General features: G+C 44.1%; 10 protein-coding genes across 10 annotated transcripts; 5 read left to right on the forward strand and 5 right to left on the reverse strand.

The window, feature by feature from the left end:
* Positions 1-28: 28 nt before the first annotated feature.
* Positions 29-1,963, reverse strand: FA14DRAFT_160623 (terpenoid synthase). The gene has a single exon (XM_025498759.1). The coding sequence runs from the start codon at positions 1,869-1,871 to the stop codon at positions 261-263; it is 1,611 nt and encodes a 536-aa protein (XP_025355799.1). The 5' UTR covers positions 1,872-1,963; the 3' UTR covers positions 29-260.
* A 104-nt stretch (positions 1,964-2,067) lies between these two features.
* FA14DRAFT_42972 (uncharacterized protein) lies at positions 2,068-5,006 on the forward strand. Its single transcript, XM_025502327.1, has one exon. The coding sequence runs from the start codon at positions 2,234-2,236 to the stop codon at positions 4,937-4,939; it is 2,706 nt and encodes a 901-aa protein (XP_025355800.1). The 5' UTR covers positions 2,068-2,233; the 3' UTR covers positions 4,940-5,006.
* A 66-nt stretch (positions 5,007-5,072) lies between these two features.
* FA14DRAFT_154913 (uncharacterized protein) lies at positions 5,073-5,663 on the reverse strand (the record flags this gene model as incomplete). Its single annotated transcript, XM_025497718.1, has 4 exons — positions 5,073-5,282; positions 5,360-5,481; positions 5,558-5,579; positions 5,658-5,663. 4 exons carry the CDS (start codon positions 5,661-5,663, stop codon positions 5,073-5,075), a joined length of 360 nt encoding a protein of 119 aa, XP_025355801.1.
* A 364-nt stretch (positions 5,664-6,027) lies between these two features.
* FA14DRAFT_42979 (uncharacterized protein) lies at positions 6,028-7,242 on the forward strand. Its single transcript, XM_025502328.1, has one exon. It carries the CDS (start codon positions 6,217-6,219, stop codon positions 7,039-7,041), a length of 825 nt encoding a protein of 274 aa, XP_025355802.1. The 5' UTR covers positions 6,028-6,216; the 3' UTR covers positions 7,042-7,242.
* A 277-nt stretch (positions 7,243-7,519) lies between these two features.
* Positions 7,520-8,870, reverse strand: FA14DRAFT_189462 (uncharacterized protein; the record flags this gene model as incomplete). The annotated part of the gene is made up of 2 exons (XM_025501728.1): positions 7,520-7,870; positions 8,117-8,870. 2 exons carry the CDS (start codon positions 8,868-8,870, stop codon positions 7,578-7,580), a joined length of 1,047 nt encoding a protein of 348 aa, XP_025355803.1. The 3' UTR covers positions 7,520-7,577.
* A 931-nt stretch (positions 8,871-9,801) lies between these two features.
* FA14DRAFT_164364 (1-acylglycerol-3-phosphate O) lies at positions 9,802-10,950 on the forward strand (the record flags this gene model as incomplete). The annotated part of the gene is made up of 2 exons (XM_025499882.1): positions 9,802-10,822; positions 10,856-10,950. 2 exons carry the CDS (start codon positions 9,802-9,804, stop codon positions 10,948-10,950), a joined length of 1,116 nt encoding a protein of 371 aa, XP_025355804.1.
* Positions 10,951-11,253: 303 nt separating this feature from the next.
* Positions 11,254-12,448, forward strand: FA14DRAFT_167653 (uncharacterized protein). Its single transcript, XM_025500100.1, has one exon. It carries the CDS (start codon positions 11,322-11,324, stop codon positions 12,360-12,362), a length of 1,041 nt encoding a protein of 346 aa, XP_025355805.1. The 5' UTR covers positions 11,254-11,321; the 3' UTR covers positions 12,363-12,448.
* On the reverse strand, positions 12,415-13,281 carry FA14DRAFT_43002 (uncharacterized protein). Its single transcript, XM_025502329.1, has one exon. The coding sequence runs from the start codon at positions 13,255-13,257 to the stop codon at positions 12,466-12,468; it is 792 nt and encodes a 263-aa protein (XP_025355806.1). The 5' UTR covers positions 13,258-13,281; the 3' UTR covers positions 12,415-12,465.
* Positions 13,282-13,598: 317 nt separating this feature from the next.
* Positions 13,599-15,530, forward strand: FA14DRAFT_164367 (DNA glycosylase; the record flags this gene model as incomplete). Its single annotated transcript, XM_025499883.1, has 2 exons — positions 13,599-13,835; positions 13,896-15,530. The coding sequence occupies 2 exons, from the start codon at positions 13,599-13,601 to the stop codon at positions 15,528-15,530; spliced, it is 1,872 nt and encodes a 623-aa protein (XP_025355807.1).
* Positions 15,531-15,626: 96 nt separating this feature from the next.
* Positions 15,627-17,735, reverse strand: FA14DRAFT_154920 (uncharacterized protein; the record flags this gene model as incomplete). Its single annotated transcript, XM_025497719.1, has 1 exon — positions 15,627-17,735. The coding sequence occupies one exon, from the start codon at positions 17,733-17,735 to the stop codon at positions 15,627-15,629; it is 2,109 nt and encodes a 702-aa protein (XP_025355808.1).
* Between the last annotated feature and the right edge of the window lie 134 nt (positions 17,736-17,869).

Consider the following 17,869-nt stretch of genomic DNA (forward strand, 5'->3'; position numbering starts at 1 on the left):
GACACACGAAGCATCTGGGACGTCATCTTGTAAAGAGGCTAGTCAACATACTTTGTGTATCACGGAGGAAGGGGCTTGCCTGAGGGTTCGAGGTCGAAAAAGGGCGATGCTGAAGCAGAGCCACGATCTCAATAAAACTACCGCACATGCAAAACACAATACAGGTTTCGAAAAAGTCTATTGGTCACCTTACAATATAAACGATGGGGCTAAAAGTACATTTGAGTGATGGTGACGGTTGTACAGGATTATGCGTGTGCTTATTTGACTCGACTTATAATTTGTTCGTTCAATTGTTCCAAAGCATCTCGTGCTTCGCTTTGCGGTAGTTGTGCAAGAGCGTCACTTGCCAATTGAGCATGATGTTTGGCCAATTCTGTCGTTCTTTCGAGACCTTTTGACTTCCGCACAATGTTAAGAGCATATTCAACATCTCCTTCCTGCGAGAATTTACGTTTCACCATCTCGCCCAATTGCTCTTGCGGATATTCTTGCCATGCGAAAAGAACAGGAGCTGTTGCCAATCCCAATCGCAGATCTGCTCCACCCGAAGGCTTTCCGAAAGCGGCTGAAGTGGAACGGAAATCCAAAAGATCATCGACCAATTGGAATGCAATACCAACATTACGGCCAAATGTGTAAGCGGCATCTCGAACATTCTTTGCCATCAGTTCTGCCTCTGAACCACAACCGCTAGCACGAATGGCGTCTTCGCCAAATCCACCCAAAATCGTGGCAGCACGGGTCGATTTTCCGATCAAAGCAGCAGTTTTCAAGTATGTCTTTTGTAGGTAGTGTTCGAACATAGCTGCCGATGGACCATTCGCATTAACTGCATTAGCTTCTGCCGCCTTTTCTCTCGCTTCTTGTTCGGCAGGTGAATTCCAAAATGAGGTAAAAGCGCTCTTGTGAGCTGATGGATGAGAATTTGAGGATTGGGCTTGAAGTTGCATAACCTCTCCTTCTACCAAATTAGCAATCACCGTCGCCAATAATTCCACAACTTCGCAATTTCTAAGTCTTGCTAATGCAACACTGGCACGGGCAAGCAAAAAGTCACCTCCCAAAATGCTCAACTTGTTTCCAAACGCAGAAGGAGCTGAAGCGGTTCCTCTTCTCATTTCCGAGTTATCGATCACGTCATCGTGTAATAGCGAGGCGACATGAATCATTTCCGTTATCTCAGCCAGTCTTCTTTGTGTCGGTAAAATGTTCGCATCTCCACCTTCTGTTGCCAACCTTCTCATTTCCTCTGTAGCTGCATCTCCCGTGGCGGGCATTTCCGGTAATTTACCTTCCATTCCTTCCATATGAGGATTGAAATCGTTCAAAACATCTTTTGGGCTCAAAGGCTCATTTATTCCCATCTCATTCTCCACAGCTTCAGCAGTAGGTTGTGATTGAGCTCTTGATCTTGCCAAAAGCTCTGGCCAAAGAGGACTATGTCCATTTGTTGCTCTAGCCATAAGCAGTACCATCAACGGACGGACATGTTTTCCCTCTGCTTGAAAGTAGTATTTGGCAATTGTGTCTAATGAAGGATGTCCGCTCCCCAGCAAAGAGCTTACATTGCTGCGTAATGATGTTAGTTCTCTTCCTACTAGTTCTAGTGGGTCTCTGATGATTGGCTTTGGTGGTTGACTCGAGGATGTATTATTGTTTGAAGATTTTGATGATGAAGGTGGAGGTGGATCCTGTGATCCTAACAGGCTTTTTGCCGTTCCTACTACGGATGACCATGTTCCTTGATATCTTTGATGACAAGTTGAAGATATTGAAGGGGTGAAGACACGATGCCGAAGTACAGATCTACGTATTGATGGATTAGTCAAAGTTGTTTTGCTGCCTCTGATAAGGCTGCTGCTAGCCATTGTTGCCATGTCCTGAGATAATGATGGTGAGAAGAATGCAATAATTTACCTACGGGAATGCACGGCTGAGTGGCTAGAATACCCTTTACGCATGCTTATTGAACTTTCTTCTTAAATTTTGTCTGACTAATGATGATTTTCTTTCTTCAGTGTGCGTTAATTAAATGCGCTTAGGCGTTTAGGGTCTTTTCCCTTTAGTCGCACTTAAGCGCCGATCAATAATAATTAGCAAGCAGTGCAATAACTTATTAGTCTCCGATCAACTCGCACTGGCCACAACCATCAGGAGGCAATGATTTGACACACGAGCCTTCCTTACTCACACCTCTTCGCATACATCCTCAAACAACCTTCTGATCGACATGACAACTTCCCTGGGCCATCCTACTCAGGAATGGTCCAGTTTGCAAGATGTGTTCTACAGAAAATCAGAAATTTACTCCCTCTCATGGGGAATAGATGAACTGTCAGATTATATTGTCGCATGTGCAAAAAATGGTGGTCTTTTAGCATTAGCAAGGGATCCGAACAAGCTTGTTTCATTGGGAAAAGCAGCTTTATTAAAACCAAAGATTCATGTTTATACAAGTGCAGGACAGTTGGTGGAAACGCTACCTTGGGAAGCTTCGGATAGAATCATTGGTTTTGGCTTTACATCGAATGAACAATTGGCAGTCGTCTTGGATGAAGGAGATGTACGACTTTATACCCTCTTTTCGCCCTGTCCATCTCCGCCAAGGGCTGGATCGAATAATGCCACATTTGATGAAATTCGACCGGTAGAAGCAACCAGTACAAGTTATTACGTCCAATATTCTCTGGGACAGGAGGCTACTGATACAGGTGTTGTGGATGTACGAATGTGGCCGGAAGGTTTGGTTGCACTGACTGGAGGTGGATCTTTTGTCGAATGGCGCTTTCCAATTCGCAATGCTGATAGCGATTTCCTAGATGCACCTTCTCATGCTCAAGTCTTGCCTTCTCTACCCAGTGGTGCTTCAGCTTCTGGATCGCGGCCATCAGCATGGAATGTAGTTCCACCCGAAAGCTCATCTTCTGGATTAACGCAGCTACTCGTCTCTCCCACGTCCTCCCCTACGGTATTCAGCCTGGACTCGGTCAGTGGTGCGACGGATATGCGTCTCTCTCGTGGTCCATTTTCAGCCATTGCGCCTTCACCGAATGGCAATTTACTCGCTCTGATGACAGCAGACAATGTTTTGTGGGTGGTCTCATCTGACTTTCAAAGAAGCTTGAGTGAATTCGATGTGAAGCAATGCGAAGCTTTCAAGCAACCAGCAGAAGGAAACTCTAATCTTCGACAGATTGGAGTACGTCAAATAGAATGGTGCGGGAATAATACAGTTGCTATCGCGTGGGATTCTGAAATTGTGATGGTCGGTCCCTTCGGAGACTCAATTCGATACTTTTACGCTGGAGCGATTCAAATGGTATCAGAACTGGATGGCTTGCGGGTTGTTTCTTCTGATCGGCTAGAATTTATACAAAAGGTCGCCGAATCTTCTAAATCGATCTTCCTACCCGGATCGACGCATTCATCCGCCATCTTATTTGATGCATCGGAACAATATGCTAAAAAGAGTGCAAAGGCAGACGAGGGTATTCGAGCAATACGGAAAGATTTATCTTTGGCCGTCGATACATGCCTAGAAGCTGCCAGTATGGAGTGGGATGTACAATGGCAACGAAAATTGATGCGAGCAGCAACTTTCGGAAAATCATTCATTGACGCTTTCGATCCTAGCGTCTTGGTGGATACTGCAAGGACGTTGAGAGTATTGAATGCTGCAAGAAGGTATGATGTCGGAGTACCCATCACTGTGGAACAATATAGGGCTATGGGAGCAGAACAGCTCATCAAACGATTGACAAATCGTAATCATCACCTTTTATCTCTTCATATCACAAACTATTTATTCTTGAGACCTGATTCTGTGCTCAAGCATTGGGCTCGTGGAAAGATTGCACGTTCAAGACCGGGAGCAGGAGCTTTGGCACAAGGTGCAAGTGCAAACGCAGCAGATGATGAAACATGTCGAGCGATTGTAGCCAAATTTGAGATGCAACCTTCGGTTAGCTATGCAGAAATTGCAAGGACAGCTTGGAATTCTGGAAGGCCCAGATTGGCAACAAAGCTGATGGACCATGAGCCAAGAGCGGTTGATCAAGTGCCTTTGCTTTTGACGATGCATGAAGATAAGCTGGCTTTGGTGAAAGCGATTGAAAGTGGTGATACAGATCTCGTATATCATGTACTTCTGCGACTTAAATCACAGCTTTCTAGAGGTGACTTTTTCAGATTGGTACAAGCGCCAATTGCCGATGCAAGTGCACCGGGATCAGGATTGGTAGCAGCAGACGGAACAGCAAATTCCCCTTCACCAAGCAGTCACGTTTATCTGGCCAGTAATTTACTGGAGATTTATGCTAAACAAGAAGATGTGGAATTGTTGAAAGATTTCTACTTCCAAGATGATCGTCGGACGGAAGGAGCATTACTTGCCTTGGAAAGAGCGGCTAAAGAGAGCGATATAACACAAAAAGTGCAATACATCAAAGAAGCACAAAAGCTATTCGGTGAAGAGAAGGATCGGGCGCTGGAATCGAAATTGTCTGAAGAGTACGTTCGTTTACTCGGTTTCCAATCTGCTTTAGAGAAGGAAGATGGCGGACGAACACGATTTGTTGGATTAAGTGTGAATGATACAATTCGCACTTGTTTGATCAAAGATATGCCAAAAAAGGCAGAAAAAGTACGTGGGGATTGGAAAGTGCCTGATAAACGATTTTGGAATATTAAAATATCCGCTTTAATCAGTGGTCGTGATACCGATGGACTTTGGGCTTTCGCCAATTCCAAAAAGAGTCCTATAGGCTATCAACCTTTTATCGCTCAATTGATCAATGCAGGATATGTGCAAGAGTCGTTGCGATATGTATCAAAATGCGCCAGTGATAAGACGGACAAGAGCAGACTTCGATCTTACCTGCAAAGGATACCTGCTCCAATTGCTAATCAGTTGGCTGAACAATTGGGGGATTCATAGTCGCACATCTCCTTATCCTGTACCCGATTAATGAAACCATATACCCTTTCTTTGTTTGTCGGTGTTAAATGTGATTATGCAGTATATCTCATTGATGTTCTGATGATATGTTGTTCTAAGAATGTTTCACCATTCATTTGTCACTTCCTCCTTCGCTCGAAGAACCAGATTCGGAAGATTCCTTTCCACCTTTATCCCCACTGCCTCCTTCATCAGCCTGTCCAATAATTCCCAGCCGTAAAACACTACTGGTTGCTCTCACTTCTCCTTTTGCTCTATTCTCTGATGCTTCTTTTGCTTGACGGGCCAAGAAAGTATCTCTGATCGTCTTCATACGTTCGATCTGTTTGAGCAAGGCAGAAAAGAGTGTCAGTCATTCAATCGCAACCCTTATTGCTACAAATGTGATGTAGGACATACCTCTTTCTTGTGATGTAGACATTCCATATAATCATCTTTTTGTGTAACACATTCGCTGGTTGAATCAGCTTGTGCGTAACATTTTTGGAACTCTTGCCAATGTGTGAAGCAGCGTGACCGTCCTGTGTAGAGAAGGGATAAAAACGATCAGATGATGGTCTTTACTTGAATTCATATGCCTTCTAAGTCAATACATACCACCTGTGAAACCGAAACCAGACTGTGTTTAAAGGGGAAGAGAGTATAATCGTGAGCATTTCAGATGCTTTGCTGATTGCTATACCATCAAGATACTTACAGCCATAACTACTCAATGTGATTGCCACGAAATGTTTGATATGGTGCGATGTCGAGATGGAGATGAGATTGAATGCTTAGTGATAAATGCGATCCCACTCTCATAGTGTATGCACGCCCCATAATGGCTCAACACCCGTGCCAATCAGAAAACAGTTGCTTAAAGCGTGTAAGGTCTTAAAGCATGGCACAACAGATAGCAAGCGTCAGTCTGTTGCTTGGATATACGCGTCTCAGCCCAGAGCGCACGCAAACAAGATTCCAATGTCGCCTCGATTCTGGCCTTGCGCTTACACGTGATTTTCTTCTGATTTTCTTGGGATTACCTGCGCGCACCCGCAGCCTGGTAAGGTTTATTCGAAGCCATCACGATTGTAAGCCTGTAAGTAGCGATGAAGATCGTCAAGAGTAGGAATGACTTACTGACAATTGCTCATATCTCCTATACTCTATAGTAAACTGCACGCCCTTGTATCCGCACGACGAGATCATCGGTGGCTACGATCCTAATCAACTTTTAACAACACACTTTCTCACTAAACACTACTAAATCTTTCAAAATGGGTATCTCCCGTGCTACAAAGGAGGCTTGGTTCGTCAAGTTGAACGAATTGCTCGACAACTACCCCTCCATCTTCATCGTCAATGTCGATAACGTTGGTTCCCAACAAATGCACCAAATTCGTGCTTCTTTGCGCGGAAAGGCAACCGTTTTGATGGGTAAGAACACCATGGTTCGTCGTGCTTTGCGTATGATTATGGCCGAAAAGCCTCAATTCGAAAAATTGATGCCTTACGTCAAGGGAAACATTGGTTTCGTTTTCACTTCAGGTGATTTGAAGGACATCCGTACCGCCATCTTGGCTAACCGTGTTGCTGCCCCTGCTCGTGCTGGTGGTTTCGCTCCTGCTGATGTTACCGTTTCTGCTGGTAACACCGGTATGGAACCCGGTAAGACCTCTTTCTTCCAAGCTTTGGGTATTCCAACCAAGATTGCTCGTGGTACTATTGAAATCGTTTCCGATGTTAAGGTCGTTTCTGGTGGTACCCGTGTCGGTTCCTCCGAAGCCATGTTGTTGAACATGTTGAACATCTCTCCATTCACTTACGGTATGAGTGTTGTTCAAATCTACGACAACGGTCAAACATTCGGCACTGAAGTTTTGGATGTCGAAGAAAAGGTTTTGGTCGAACGTTTCCAATTGGGTATCAAGCAAATCGCTGCTATCTCTTTGGCTCTCAACTACCCAACCATTGCCAGTGTTACCCACTCTCTTGTCAACGCTTACAAGAACTTGTTGGCCGTTTCATTGGCAACCGACTTCGAGTTTGAAGGTTCCGCTAAGGTGAGTATCGCTTTGATGATCGGAATGGCGCACGCATGAGAAATGGCCCAAAAGATGGCCAAATTTTATCACACTGAAAATTCGGATCAGTCGAAATGACCAATGACCGAGTAAATGGGGTCATACAATGGCTTCATCATACGCTGATGGTACATGCAAGACATGTTTGCGCTCTAGGGGGGAGAAAATATCGATAGAAGCTGATTGGTACAGATTGCTGACATATTCTTGCCTCTTTTGTCTCTACAGGCCAAGGCTTACCTCGCTGACCCCTCCGCTTTCGCTGCTGCTGCTCCTGCTGCCGCTGCTGCTGAAGACGCTGCACCCGCTGCTGCCGCTGCCAAGGAGGAAGAAGAAGAGAAGGAAGAATCCGATGACGATATGGGCTTCGGTTTATTCGATTAAACAGCTTTATTTCGATCTTTTACTCAAGATTTTGCGATCATGCACACTCTCCTATGTATTGCTAGCTCATTGCGATGCGTAAAAATGCGATATCATTCGCTTTAAGGTGATTGTGCGAGGGAAGAATGAAGTAGAACATAATTGACAGAGTGACAACAGTTCGAGACAATCTAGCTATGACTGTGGTCCTCCTTTTGACTTTTCGAGATTTTCTGGGCTGCTGATGCACCATCGTCTAAGCGGGTGACGGGTGCTTTTTTGACAATCTTCATCTGTCGATCATGTTCGGCATGCGGATGTTGTACAGGATCCGTATTTGCCCAACCAACCAAGCTTTCTTTGGTGTGTCGTATCGAGCTTCTATGTGGATGCGCTTCATGTCTCGACGGAGAAGGAGGAGGTGTTTTAACTTTTTTCATGGTTGTCATCTCGCTAGCTTTATCGGTACACTTTACCGTGATCGCTGCGAATATGAGAAAGAAGATTGAATGATGCAAAACAAGTTGCGAAGTATGTACTTGCATGGTTGGTTGTTTACAAGACTCTACCTCAAGAAGATGGGAGTTCAGAAGATGAGCTCGCAGAATGATTTAAGCTTTCACGTTGTGATACGGAGAATATTGTTTTGAAAATAATGCTGTCAAGAGGCGCGAATAGGGAAATGGGATTTCGGGGCATATAGCGTTGCATGTATGCATTCATTATTGACGATCATCTTTTGGCTTTCTCGGGCCTCTTGACATACTTGATTCTTTCTTCTTTCTCGGTTTTTCGGTTGCTCTGCCACTATGCTGTGTTCTAGGCGGCGTTTGTGATGCTCTGGCCGTGCCAGCTTGACTTGATTCTTTTGCTTTGGTTGAACCTGTTTCCAAGACAGGGTATTTCTCTTTTGATTTTGATCTACGGCGGCCATCTTTTGAAGATGTGTCAATGGTTGAAGCTGTGCCTGGATGAAGATGATCAGTACTTGGCCCGATATGTAATTGTTTGGAAGGTGTTACTGATGAATCTCCTCCGATGTTTAATATTTTACGCTTTCTCTCTGTAATTGGTTTGATCTTTTCACTAACTTCTTCTTTGACATCTTTGATTACCGGCTGTTGATGAGGAGCATGAGTACTTTCAACGTGCTGTTCACCACTCATAGCACGATGAAATGCATCTTGTTCTTTTTTAAATTGTTGTTGATGTGCAACAAGTTTTCCTACTTCAATTGCACGATGATATTGATTATCCGTTCGCCAAGCTCTATCTTCTGAAAATGCTGAACTTGTGGCATGAAATTGTGCTCGCATTAATGCTGTCATTGCTGCTGCCATATTTGGTCGACGTTGCTGTGGATTGTTGGTTACAACCTCCTTGCCTTTTTCATGCTCTGGACTGTTGACTGATGATGCACCAATGATCATAATGCACATCATCGTTAGATAGTTGATAATGCTCTGATGATTTGAAAATCTCATGATGACTTATCCTATTTAGTAGAGAAGAAAGAGTAAAACAAGTACTTAAAGGACAGCTTTCGTTGTGTAAATATCTCATCTTTTCAGATTATATTCGTTGGCACAGCATTGTGTATCGTCACCAACAAACAAAGGTGAAGGCAACCGACTGCGTAAAACAGCATTCGACCGCCATACATTTTGACCAAGTATATGCGGTCATCGAAATCAGCGTCAAATGTTCTCGAAGATGTATGTACCTCACCTTCCCCCATTCCATCGCCGGCTTTTTATGCGTCTGTCACCGGCCTGTCTATAAAAGCACACTTTACTAACCCGACTCGGTGAAGTCGTTTTTAACTTTAACCGTAAACCGCTTCAAGCAAAATGCATACGCCCTGTGTGGGTCTCTTTCTCCCACTTTAAACGCGGACAGGCCTCTTTTTCGCTCCCCCGAGCTAAAAACAAAACCATTCAGCCAAAATAAACTCGGCTCCAGCAGCACACGCATTCACGCAGGGCACTAAACCCCCCAACAAAGAAAGCTGCATTACTGTTGCATATCAAATAAAACAATTTCATTCTTGACAATCTTGCTTTTTGGGTTTTGCAATCCAACCACATACACGCACACACCTGGCCATCCACAAATATCACTCTAACGAAAGCAAGCTCTGATCGTGGCAAAGCTCAGCAAAGAGTATCTAGCAAGTGAAGACAAAATACCACTTAGTTCTAGTCTAAGTTCAAGCTAGAGAACACCTTCTCCACACTACACCACTTCAACCTAGAGAGGCTACTCTTCAAAGAGGATCTCTTGTCCTTTCAATCGGCAGGTAAACAAGCACAAAGCGAATAGAGGCTTCTAAACGCTTTTTTGACATTCTCCTGCATCTTCTTTACTCCCTCGCTTTTGGCACTTATGTCTTTTTGGAGTTCGATAACCTACATCATGTCGGCTACGACAAAGTCGCTTACATATGGCGCAGGTGCCTCATTTTTGGTGTTAACATTGCTTTCACCTCGATCACAACGAGCAAGAATGTACTTGAATGCTTTGCTTTACATCGCCTCAATGGGAGCTTGTTCGTTCTTTGGTGTTGCAATTTCACCGTTCATGGCTTTGACTAAGAATGCTTTGAATATCAATTGGGCAGTCGCAAGAGCATTCCATCTCTTAGCTGGAAATTTGATCGGCCTAAAGTTCAAAGTTGAAGGAGCAGAAAAGTTCGATCAAGCAAGACCGGCAGTTTTGGTAGGAAATCATCAAACAGGTGTCGATATCTTATACCTTGGAAAGATTTTCCCAAAGCATGCCAGTATTATGGCTAAGCAAATCTTGAAATATACACCGCTTCTTGGTCAATTCATGTATCTTGCAGGAGCAGTTTTCATCGATCGTGCTAACCGAGCAAGTTCCATCTCTGCATTCGACAAGGTATCCAAAAAGATGAAAAAGTATAATCTTTCTCTTTGGGTCTTTCCCGAAGGAACAAGATCAAATTTGCCATTTCCCGATCTGTTACCGTTCAAGAAAGGTGCTTTCCATTTAGCTGTTCAAGCACAAGTGCCAATTGTGCCAGTCGTTTGTGAGAACTATAACAGATTCTTTGATGGAAAGACACGATTCGAAGCTGGAACAGTGCGTGTTCGTGTTTTGGAACCAATCGAAACCAAAGGATTGAAGATGGAAGATGTTACCGAATTGACAACACGTGTACGAAGTGTCATGTTGGCCGAATTGCAAAAGATGGATGCAGAATTAGACAGAGGAGATGTTTCTGCAGCTATCAAAGGTAAACCACAATCCTTACAGCTGGGCGGATTGGCTAAATTGGCGTCGTATATCGTTGGTACTGGACCTGGACCCGATGTGGTGGGAAGAGTGGAAAGGGAAAGAAGAGAATTGGTCAAACCGGGTACATCCGGTGACAAGGTTGGAGATTTCAACCTTGTATCGGAAAAGGGAAAGGGTAAAGCAACTGCAGTTGCTGGATCAGCAACAGATGCTGCTCAAAGACCTAATTTTGAAAGCAAGACAAGCGGCAGTCATTCTTCTGAAGAAACGGATGAGAGCGCTATCCTTGTCAAAAGACCCTAAAGAATGCGCTATATTTCCACAACGAACTTTTGCGTTTTCGTGTGAGGTAAATCTGCCCAATAATGTTACTTTCTCTTAAGTACATTCTCTTTCGAAATCTCTTTCATTGTAAATCATTGAAGTGTTTTCTTGTATTTTTCAATGTTATTATTTGACTCTTGAGTACGACGAACAAGATAACCTAGGCAGGCACACGCGTTTGCAGAGCTAAATCCGATGCGTGAAAATCGGACATAAGCTTTATTTTCAGATTTAAGCTCCACTTTCAAAAGATGACGAAGCTGTCAAGATGTCTTCTCTTACGCCACGATCTTCCTATCTCAGTAACCTACATCCCCTCATCTACCGCCCTCGAACAGGCTCTCACAAAGATGGAGTCTTCAGTGGCACAAGATGATGATGAGATACGCATCAAGCTATCTTATCGAGGTCAAAATCATGACATAATACTCACTCCATCCGACACTCTAGCCGACCTGTATGATGCAATATACGAAAAGACTACAGTTACCCCATCGCATCAAAAGATCATCGCTTCAGGACAGATACGGAAGGTGTTCGTCGATAAGAAACCCGAAGAAGGGGAGCAGCCGACACTAGGACAGCTCGGATTCAACGATGGGAAATCGAATGGTGTTATCAAGTTGATGTTAGTAGGGCCACCGGAATCAGAAGTTGAAGCAATACAGAAAGAAGATGAAAAAGGAGCAAAGATGAACAAGCCAAGACAATATCATCCCAGCATGTTACGTGGCGCGAAACCTAGATCGACAATGAACGCATCTTCATCTTCTGCAAATCCGTTTCACAATCTTCGAGTTCATCAAGTCACACCACCTTCTGCGCCAGAATATGAAATGATCATGACAAGGCTGCGGAAGCTGAGCACAGACGAAGCTGTTGTACATGTTTGTAGATTGCATGGCTTTCAAGTTGGTGAACTAACGGAATTGTTGCCACACGAACATCCAAACTTGTTGGGCTTGAACGAGAATATGGGACAAAGGATCAGTTTACGACTGAGAACGGATCTGTATGATGGACTACAGCCATACAGAGATACCCGACGGGTTCTGTTACACGAGCTTGCACACAATAAAGTCAACGATCATCCGCCTGAATTCAAGATTCTCAATTCGGAACTGAATGCACAAGTGGAAGCATATGAACGGGCTCAACAGCAAGGTACACATCGATTGATCGAAACGGATGTGTATGTGCCACCTGAAGAAGGTCAAGAGATGTCAAATGGTGCCGCTTCCGGTCCTACTGCTCATGTTTTGGGTGGAAGTGGTTCAACGAACGATGGCGGTGACATGCGTGCAAGACGAGATAAAGTCTTACAAGCAACGATGCGAAGGCTTGAAAAGGTAGAAGCAGAAATTGAGAAAGGATGTGGCTCGAATGCTTGATCATTGTTAAGCGGAACTTAATTATTGTATACTATTGATTGCTGGATTTAATTGTATTCGTATTTGCTAATGGTACATGTTTTTACATTCAACGCTCTTTTGCTTAAAATTCGAATGCACGGTCTAGATCTTGTCTGATATGTTCACGCATTCCTGGTGGCATCAAAGGTCGAGTTTGAGGAGTGATGGGAGCATTATTATCTGCAACCATATATCTGAATGGCATAGTGACTGATTCCCCTGCTCCAAATTTCAGTTCAGGATGCGTGATCCAAGCCATACTTCCGCCTGGACCTTGTTTTTCCGTATTTTCCGAACCTACATCTTCTTTTGGCAGATTGATCGCAATACCATCTTCTACCACACGCTTTGTCACGCCAAGGGCCGTATCTGTAGTCATTTGAACTGGTCCTAAATGACGAGTTGGGAAACCTAAAGCTCTAAGTGCGCCCGTTCGATCACGCGGTGGATCATCACCCAAAATTCCACCGAACAAAAAGTATCTAAAAGGTCCATCAGATGGTTTTGCCGTTGTTGCTTTTCCTGAATGTAATCCTGCATCATGTACTGAAACTGCGATTGGTGATTTGGGATCCAAGAGACAGATCTGGCTTAGTTCAGCATTTCTCTTTTTGGCCATATCCAAGATTCCCTCAACGTGCACTTCAAATTCGGCACTTGGCTGTGAAGATGAAGAAGCAGAAAGTGCTTTGTGTAATGCATCCCTGGAAGCATTTGAAACCAGACCGGTAAAATGAACCGTTGAACCAGGTCCTACCAGCGTAAGCATATGTCTATATTCCAATAATGCCCATTTTGGAAATGTAGCAGGTGAATCTGGATCTGCATCCAAATCTTCCATGTGCTCGATTATATACTGTGGTCTTTGCGACATTGTTGCGTTGGAGTAGAGGTGATCGTAGAAGTAATTCAAAATTAAGCTCAAATTTCTTCTTAAAATTTCCGGTTTTAGTGGCTCTTCTTACATGATTATATCAGCAGCCAAATGAAAATTGACGCGTTTTGTTTGATGACAAATAGACGCGTAAATTGATTGATTGCTAAGAGAAGAACAAGAACAACACTTCTGAAGCTTTCTGTCAACTACTTCTTCATCATGTCTCACTTTCAATCTTTGCCTTATCGACAGTAGTATATTTTATCATTTTGTATTATTCGCCTTTTTATTCGAGGTCCTTGAGAGCCTTCGCAAATTCTCATCTTGTTTTGCGAAAGATGAGTGCTACTTCCGTTCGTCGAAAGAGCTCGTTGGCTGCTGAAAAGAGGATGAGATCACAGATGGAGAATGTCGAGGAGCTGAATGGAAAAGTGCAAAAATCAAATGGCAAAGCAAAAAAGCACAAATCAGGCGAGGAATCGGATTTTGAAGATAAAGGATCATCTGATCGCGACGAAGAACCAGATGCAGAAATGATACTATCACCAGACTCAAAGAGAACGAAGAAGCGAAAAGTATCAAGCGGAAATGGCAAAAGTGCAACGGGACGTAATGTGCTACAAGAAATATATCAGAATACCAGCCGGAAAGCTGAAACAACTAGCGAGCCTCCGTTTCGGCAGCATCGAACTTTCTATCACCGACCTCTATTGCTGGATGACCGCCAATACCGCTCTGATCTGCTAACGTGGTTCGATTCAGTGAGTACGGCACGTTCGATGCCATGGCGTAAAGCATGGATAGATCCAAAGACATTCAAGAATTCCGATCATTCTGATTTACGTTCCGCTTTAGAACGTCGTTCATACGAAGTTTGGATAAGTGAAATTATGTTACAACAAACCAGGGTAGCGGTAGTGATTGATTATTGGAACAAATGGATGGATCGTTGGCCAACGATACAAGATCTCGCAAATGCTTCGGCTGATGATGTGCTGAGTGCTTGGCGTGGATTGGGTTATTATAGTCGTGCAACGAGGATTCATGAAGCTGCTAAGAAAGTTGTCAATGATTCACAAATGCTAGGTCTACTGCCAAACACCGCAGAAGAATTGCAAGCAAAAGTTCCGGGTGTGGGAAGGTATACGGGAGGTGCAATCAGTGCAATCGTATTTGGACATGCTGAACCAATGGTAGACGGAAATGTACTCCGTGTATTGGCAAGACAGACGGGTTTGTTCACAAATGTGAAAACAAACAAAACCGCAATCGATGCACTATGGGCAGCAGCAGATGCACTGGTGAAAGCAGTTGCGAAAGATCATTCAATTAAAAGTGAATCGAGCGATTCTTCTACGGAAGGTCTAGCTGTAAGCGATGGTCCGGGTCGTTGGGGACAAGCTCTGATGGAACTGGGAAGCACGGTCTGCACGCCGAAACCGGATTGTGCCAATTGTCCAATCACAACAACTTGTCGTGCATATGCTGAAGGAGTTTCACTAGCAAAGAAAGCAAAGCTGATGTCTATATCATCACAGTCTGACCAGCCTGTAGGAGATATAGAAGATCTGTGTTCCGTTTGTGAACCGTATGAAGAAGTTACAAGCGTAATCGATGGGGAATCTGAAGCGAAAGAAGAAGGACCGTCAGCTTCTGCCCCTCCGACCAAACCCAAAGCACGACAAGCATCACTAGCAGCTTTTGCATTCACATCAAAGCCAAGAAATGCATCTAAGGCTCAGACGAATCAACAGCCCGCAGGAGAAACAACAAAGCCCAGTGCGAAAGCGATGGAAATGATTGTAGACCATTGCAAAAAGTTCCCTGTAAAAGTGATCAAGAAAGCCGTTCGAGAAGAAGAAACGATCGTTTGTGCGATTCGTAATAAAGATGGTAACTATTTGATCAACAAAAGACCCGAAAAAGGTTTATTGGCAGGCATGTGGGAATTCCCTAGCAATACACTACCGGACACGAACGATAGTACTTCAAAAGACAGAAAGAAGCGAGCGGTAGACTTTCTTAAAACGATTCTCAGCGAGGGAAACCTCTCAGAGAAACCTGTCGCAAATGGGGAATTGGGTAGCGTTCCTTGGCTGTTCTCGCATTTAAAGCTTACGATGCATGTCTATCTTTTTGAGATAGACGAATCCACCTCAGCCCTAAACGGAGCTCGGAACGCACGTTGGGCATCTCATGATGAAGTTGAAGCTGAATCAATGGGAACTGGTATGCGTAAATGCTGGTCTCTAGTAAAAGAGAGACTGTAAATCAATGTACTTTTATAACGTTTATTAATGCGATTCATTCTTTATTGTACAGTTGCTGTTTTTTCGTACGGGTATATCGGCATCAGAAAGCAATCCTCAATACCCTTCCAGATCTAGTGCTTCTATAGCAAGATTGTCGTCCTCGTCTGCATTATCATCGCTATCTTCTTCTTCGTCGATTTCTTCTTCCTCTTCCTCTTCTTCATCCTCTTCTTCTTCGTCGTGCTCTTCATCTTCTATCACACTTTCTCTCGTCTCTTGGTCAGAGTATCTTCCATCTCCAGATTGATCCGACGTCCGTCTACTATGACTGTACTTCCGGTTCTTGTTGGCTTCTCCTTCCGCATCGCTATGCCTGCCAACGCTTTCTGGATCAGAGTAATACTCCTGAACTTTCTCTGAAGAAAGTTCAGATCCTTCACTCTGCAAATTCTGCATGCCTAGCCTTGGACTTCCACTGTATTGCTCACTTACACTTCGATGGAAAGCAGGATGTCCCGAAGGACTGCTCGAAGGAGGACGAGGGTGTACAACACTTTCGTTGATCTTGGGGATCGGTTGATGGTGACCAAAAGCTTCTTCAGGTTGCAATCCCAACCCGGTAAAGGGACCTCGAATATTTTGCGGTCGTACAGGCGCAATATGCGAAACTGACGCTCTGGGTGTTACGCTTTGTGATCCAGGATAATTCTTTGTAGGTGTTTGGTCGGATAGTGAAGTATTTGTTTCAGAAGAGAAGACATCATTTAGATGAGAATGGTGCTGAGGCTGATGCAGATAATCGGCAGATAATCCATGTGATCGAGCATCAAAGGTGGAAGAAATATTTGATTTACCCGGTGTCAAGGTGATATCCGTTTGAGATCTAGGAGAAGATGTTGCACTTGATTCTGCAGTGCTGGCAGATGTTGAATCGAGATGGATCGGCATCTGTCGATCAGGTGATGCTCTTCCCGCTTCAGAGCGTACGTCTTGCACAGCCCGCGAATTGTCAGAAGGCAAACCTGACGTTGCCGAATTCAGCATCTCTGAAGTCAGTACACGCCTTCTAGGTGAACCTGGCCGAGAGTTGCCACGAGATGGCCCATCTGCTTGATTGTGTCCAGAATGTAAAGGATGAGCATGTATGTGATGATGATTGTGTGATCGTCCGGCTCTACTTGCAGGCCTTGAAGGTGAAGGGGATAAGAGCGTGCTGCTATCTCTGCTGTGTCCGAAAACCGGAGTGACTGTTGATGACGGCGGCGGTGGAAGATCGGGATCAGCATCAAATGTTAGCTTTAATGTAGGATGTTGAACAGGCAGTCTGCCTACGCCATATTGTTGAGTAAAGGATCCTGCGTTGGAAGATGCAACGGAGGATGCGCCATCCGTACTTGCCTGCCTTTTATGTGAACCATTTGTGAGACTGTCTTTCTTGACAAAGCCGTCTTGTAGATTCAGCTTATCGGTAGATTTCTCTCGTGATACGATGACATCGTACGGATTCCGCAATCTGTGTAAAGGGCTTGGACTCTGCCATGTCCAGTCGGGAAGGAAACGTCTAGGCGGTAAACGAATGCCATCTGGTTTACCAATCTTTTCCACAAAGGACGTTTGATAGCTGATGATTTCTTCATCATGCCCCAGCGTACGAATCATTTCATCTCGAATGGCTTTCATTGACCATGCTTGTACTTTGCGAAGAACGGCAACGAGTAATGTACTAACACTTTGACCATCCAAGCAATGAATATAGAGTGGTAAATTTCGCTTGTCCAATAATGTCAATAATGCTTTGGTTGCATTCTCCTTGCTTATGCCTCCGCCATCATCTTTTGGTTTATCGCATCTGATATGATGGATAGTAATCTTTCGTTCTTCACACCATTTCATTAAATCTTCATCCACAGCAGAAATTGGTTTTGGCGTTAGGGATAAAATCGTTTTGAGATTCAAACGTGAAAGGAAAGGTAAATGTCTTTGTCGTGGAAATGAACCTTTGTAGACCGATTGATACGAAGCAGAGTGAGCATTTTGCTGTGATGAAGATGCGACGTTTGATGTTCCGATCGATAGAGTACCTGGAACCTGAGCAACAGTGCCAAATCGTAAAGGTGCGATCATCGGCGTTAGTGGAGAGACCAAAGTTGGTTGACCTGGGTGATTGGCGGTCATTGTTGCAGCGTATGATGCTCGCTTGGCATCATCTAGAGAATCTGTCATGATCTCTTCATCACGATTGCTTTACTTGTATTGGACATGATCGTGGCTTTATTGCATCGTTGGTAACCAGGTTTGTGGAGAAAAATAATTGCTCGTGCGTACCTGATGATACAGTCAGTCGTACGCCGCATACA

The sequence above is a fragment of the Meira miltonrushii genome (assembly GCF_003144205.1).
Source record: "Meira miltonrushii strain MCA 3882 unplaced genomic scaffold FA14scaffold_2, whole genome shotgun sequence".
Taxonomy (NCBI): domain Eukaryota; kingdom Fungi; phylum Basidiomycota; class Exobasidiomycetes; order Exobasidiales; family Brachybasidiaceae; genus Meira; species Meira miltonrushii.

Coding starts and splice junctions, on each gene's coding strand:
- FA14DRAFT_160623 (XM_025498759.1), bottom strand. CDS start 1,871: ATGGCTAGCAGCAGCCTTATCAGAGGCAGCAAAACAACTTTGACTAAT.
- FA14DRAFT_42972 (XM_025502327.1), top strand. CDS start 2,234: ATGACAACTTCCCTGGGCCATCCTACTCAGGAATGGTCCAGTTTGCAA.
- FA14DRAFT_42979 (XM_025502328.1), top strand. CDS start 6,217: ATGGGTATCTCCCGTGCTACAAAGGAGGCTTGGTTCGTCAAGTTGAAC.
- FA14DRAFT_167653 (XM_025500100.1), top strand. CDS start 11,322: ATGGAGTCTTCAGTGGCACAAGATGATGATGAGATACGCATCAAGCTA.
- FA14DRAFT_43002 (XM_025502329.1), bottom strand. CDS start 13,257: ATGTCGCAAAGACCACAGTATATAATCGAGCACATGGAAGATTTGGAT.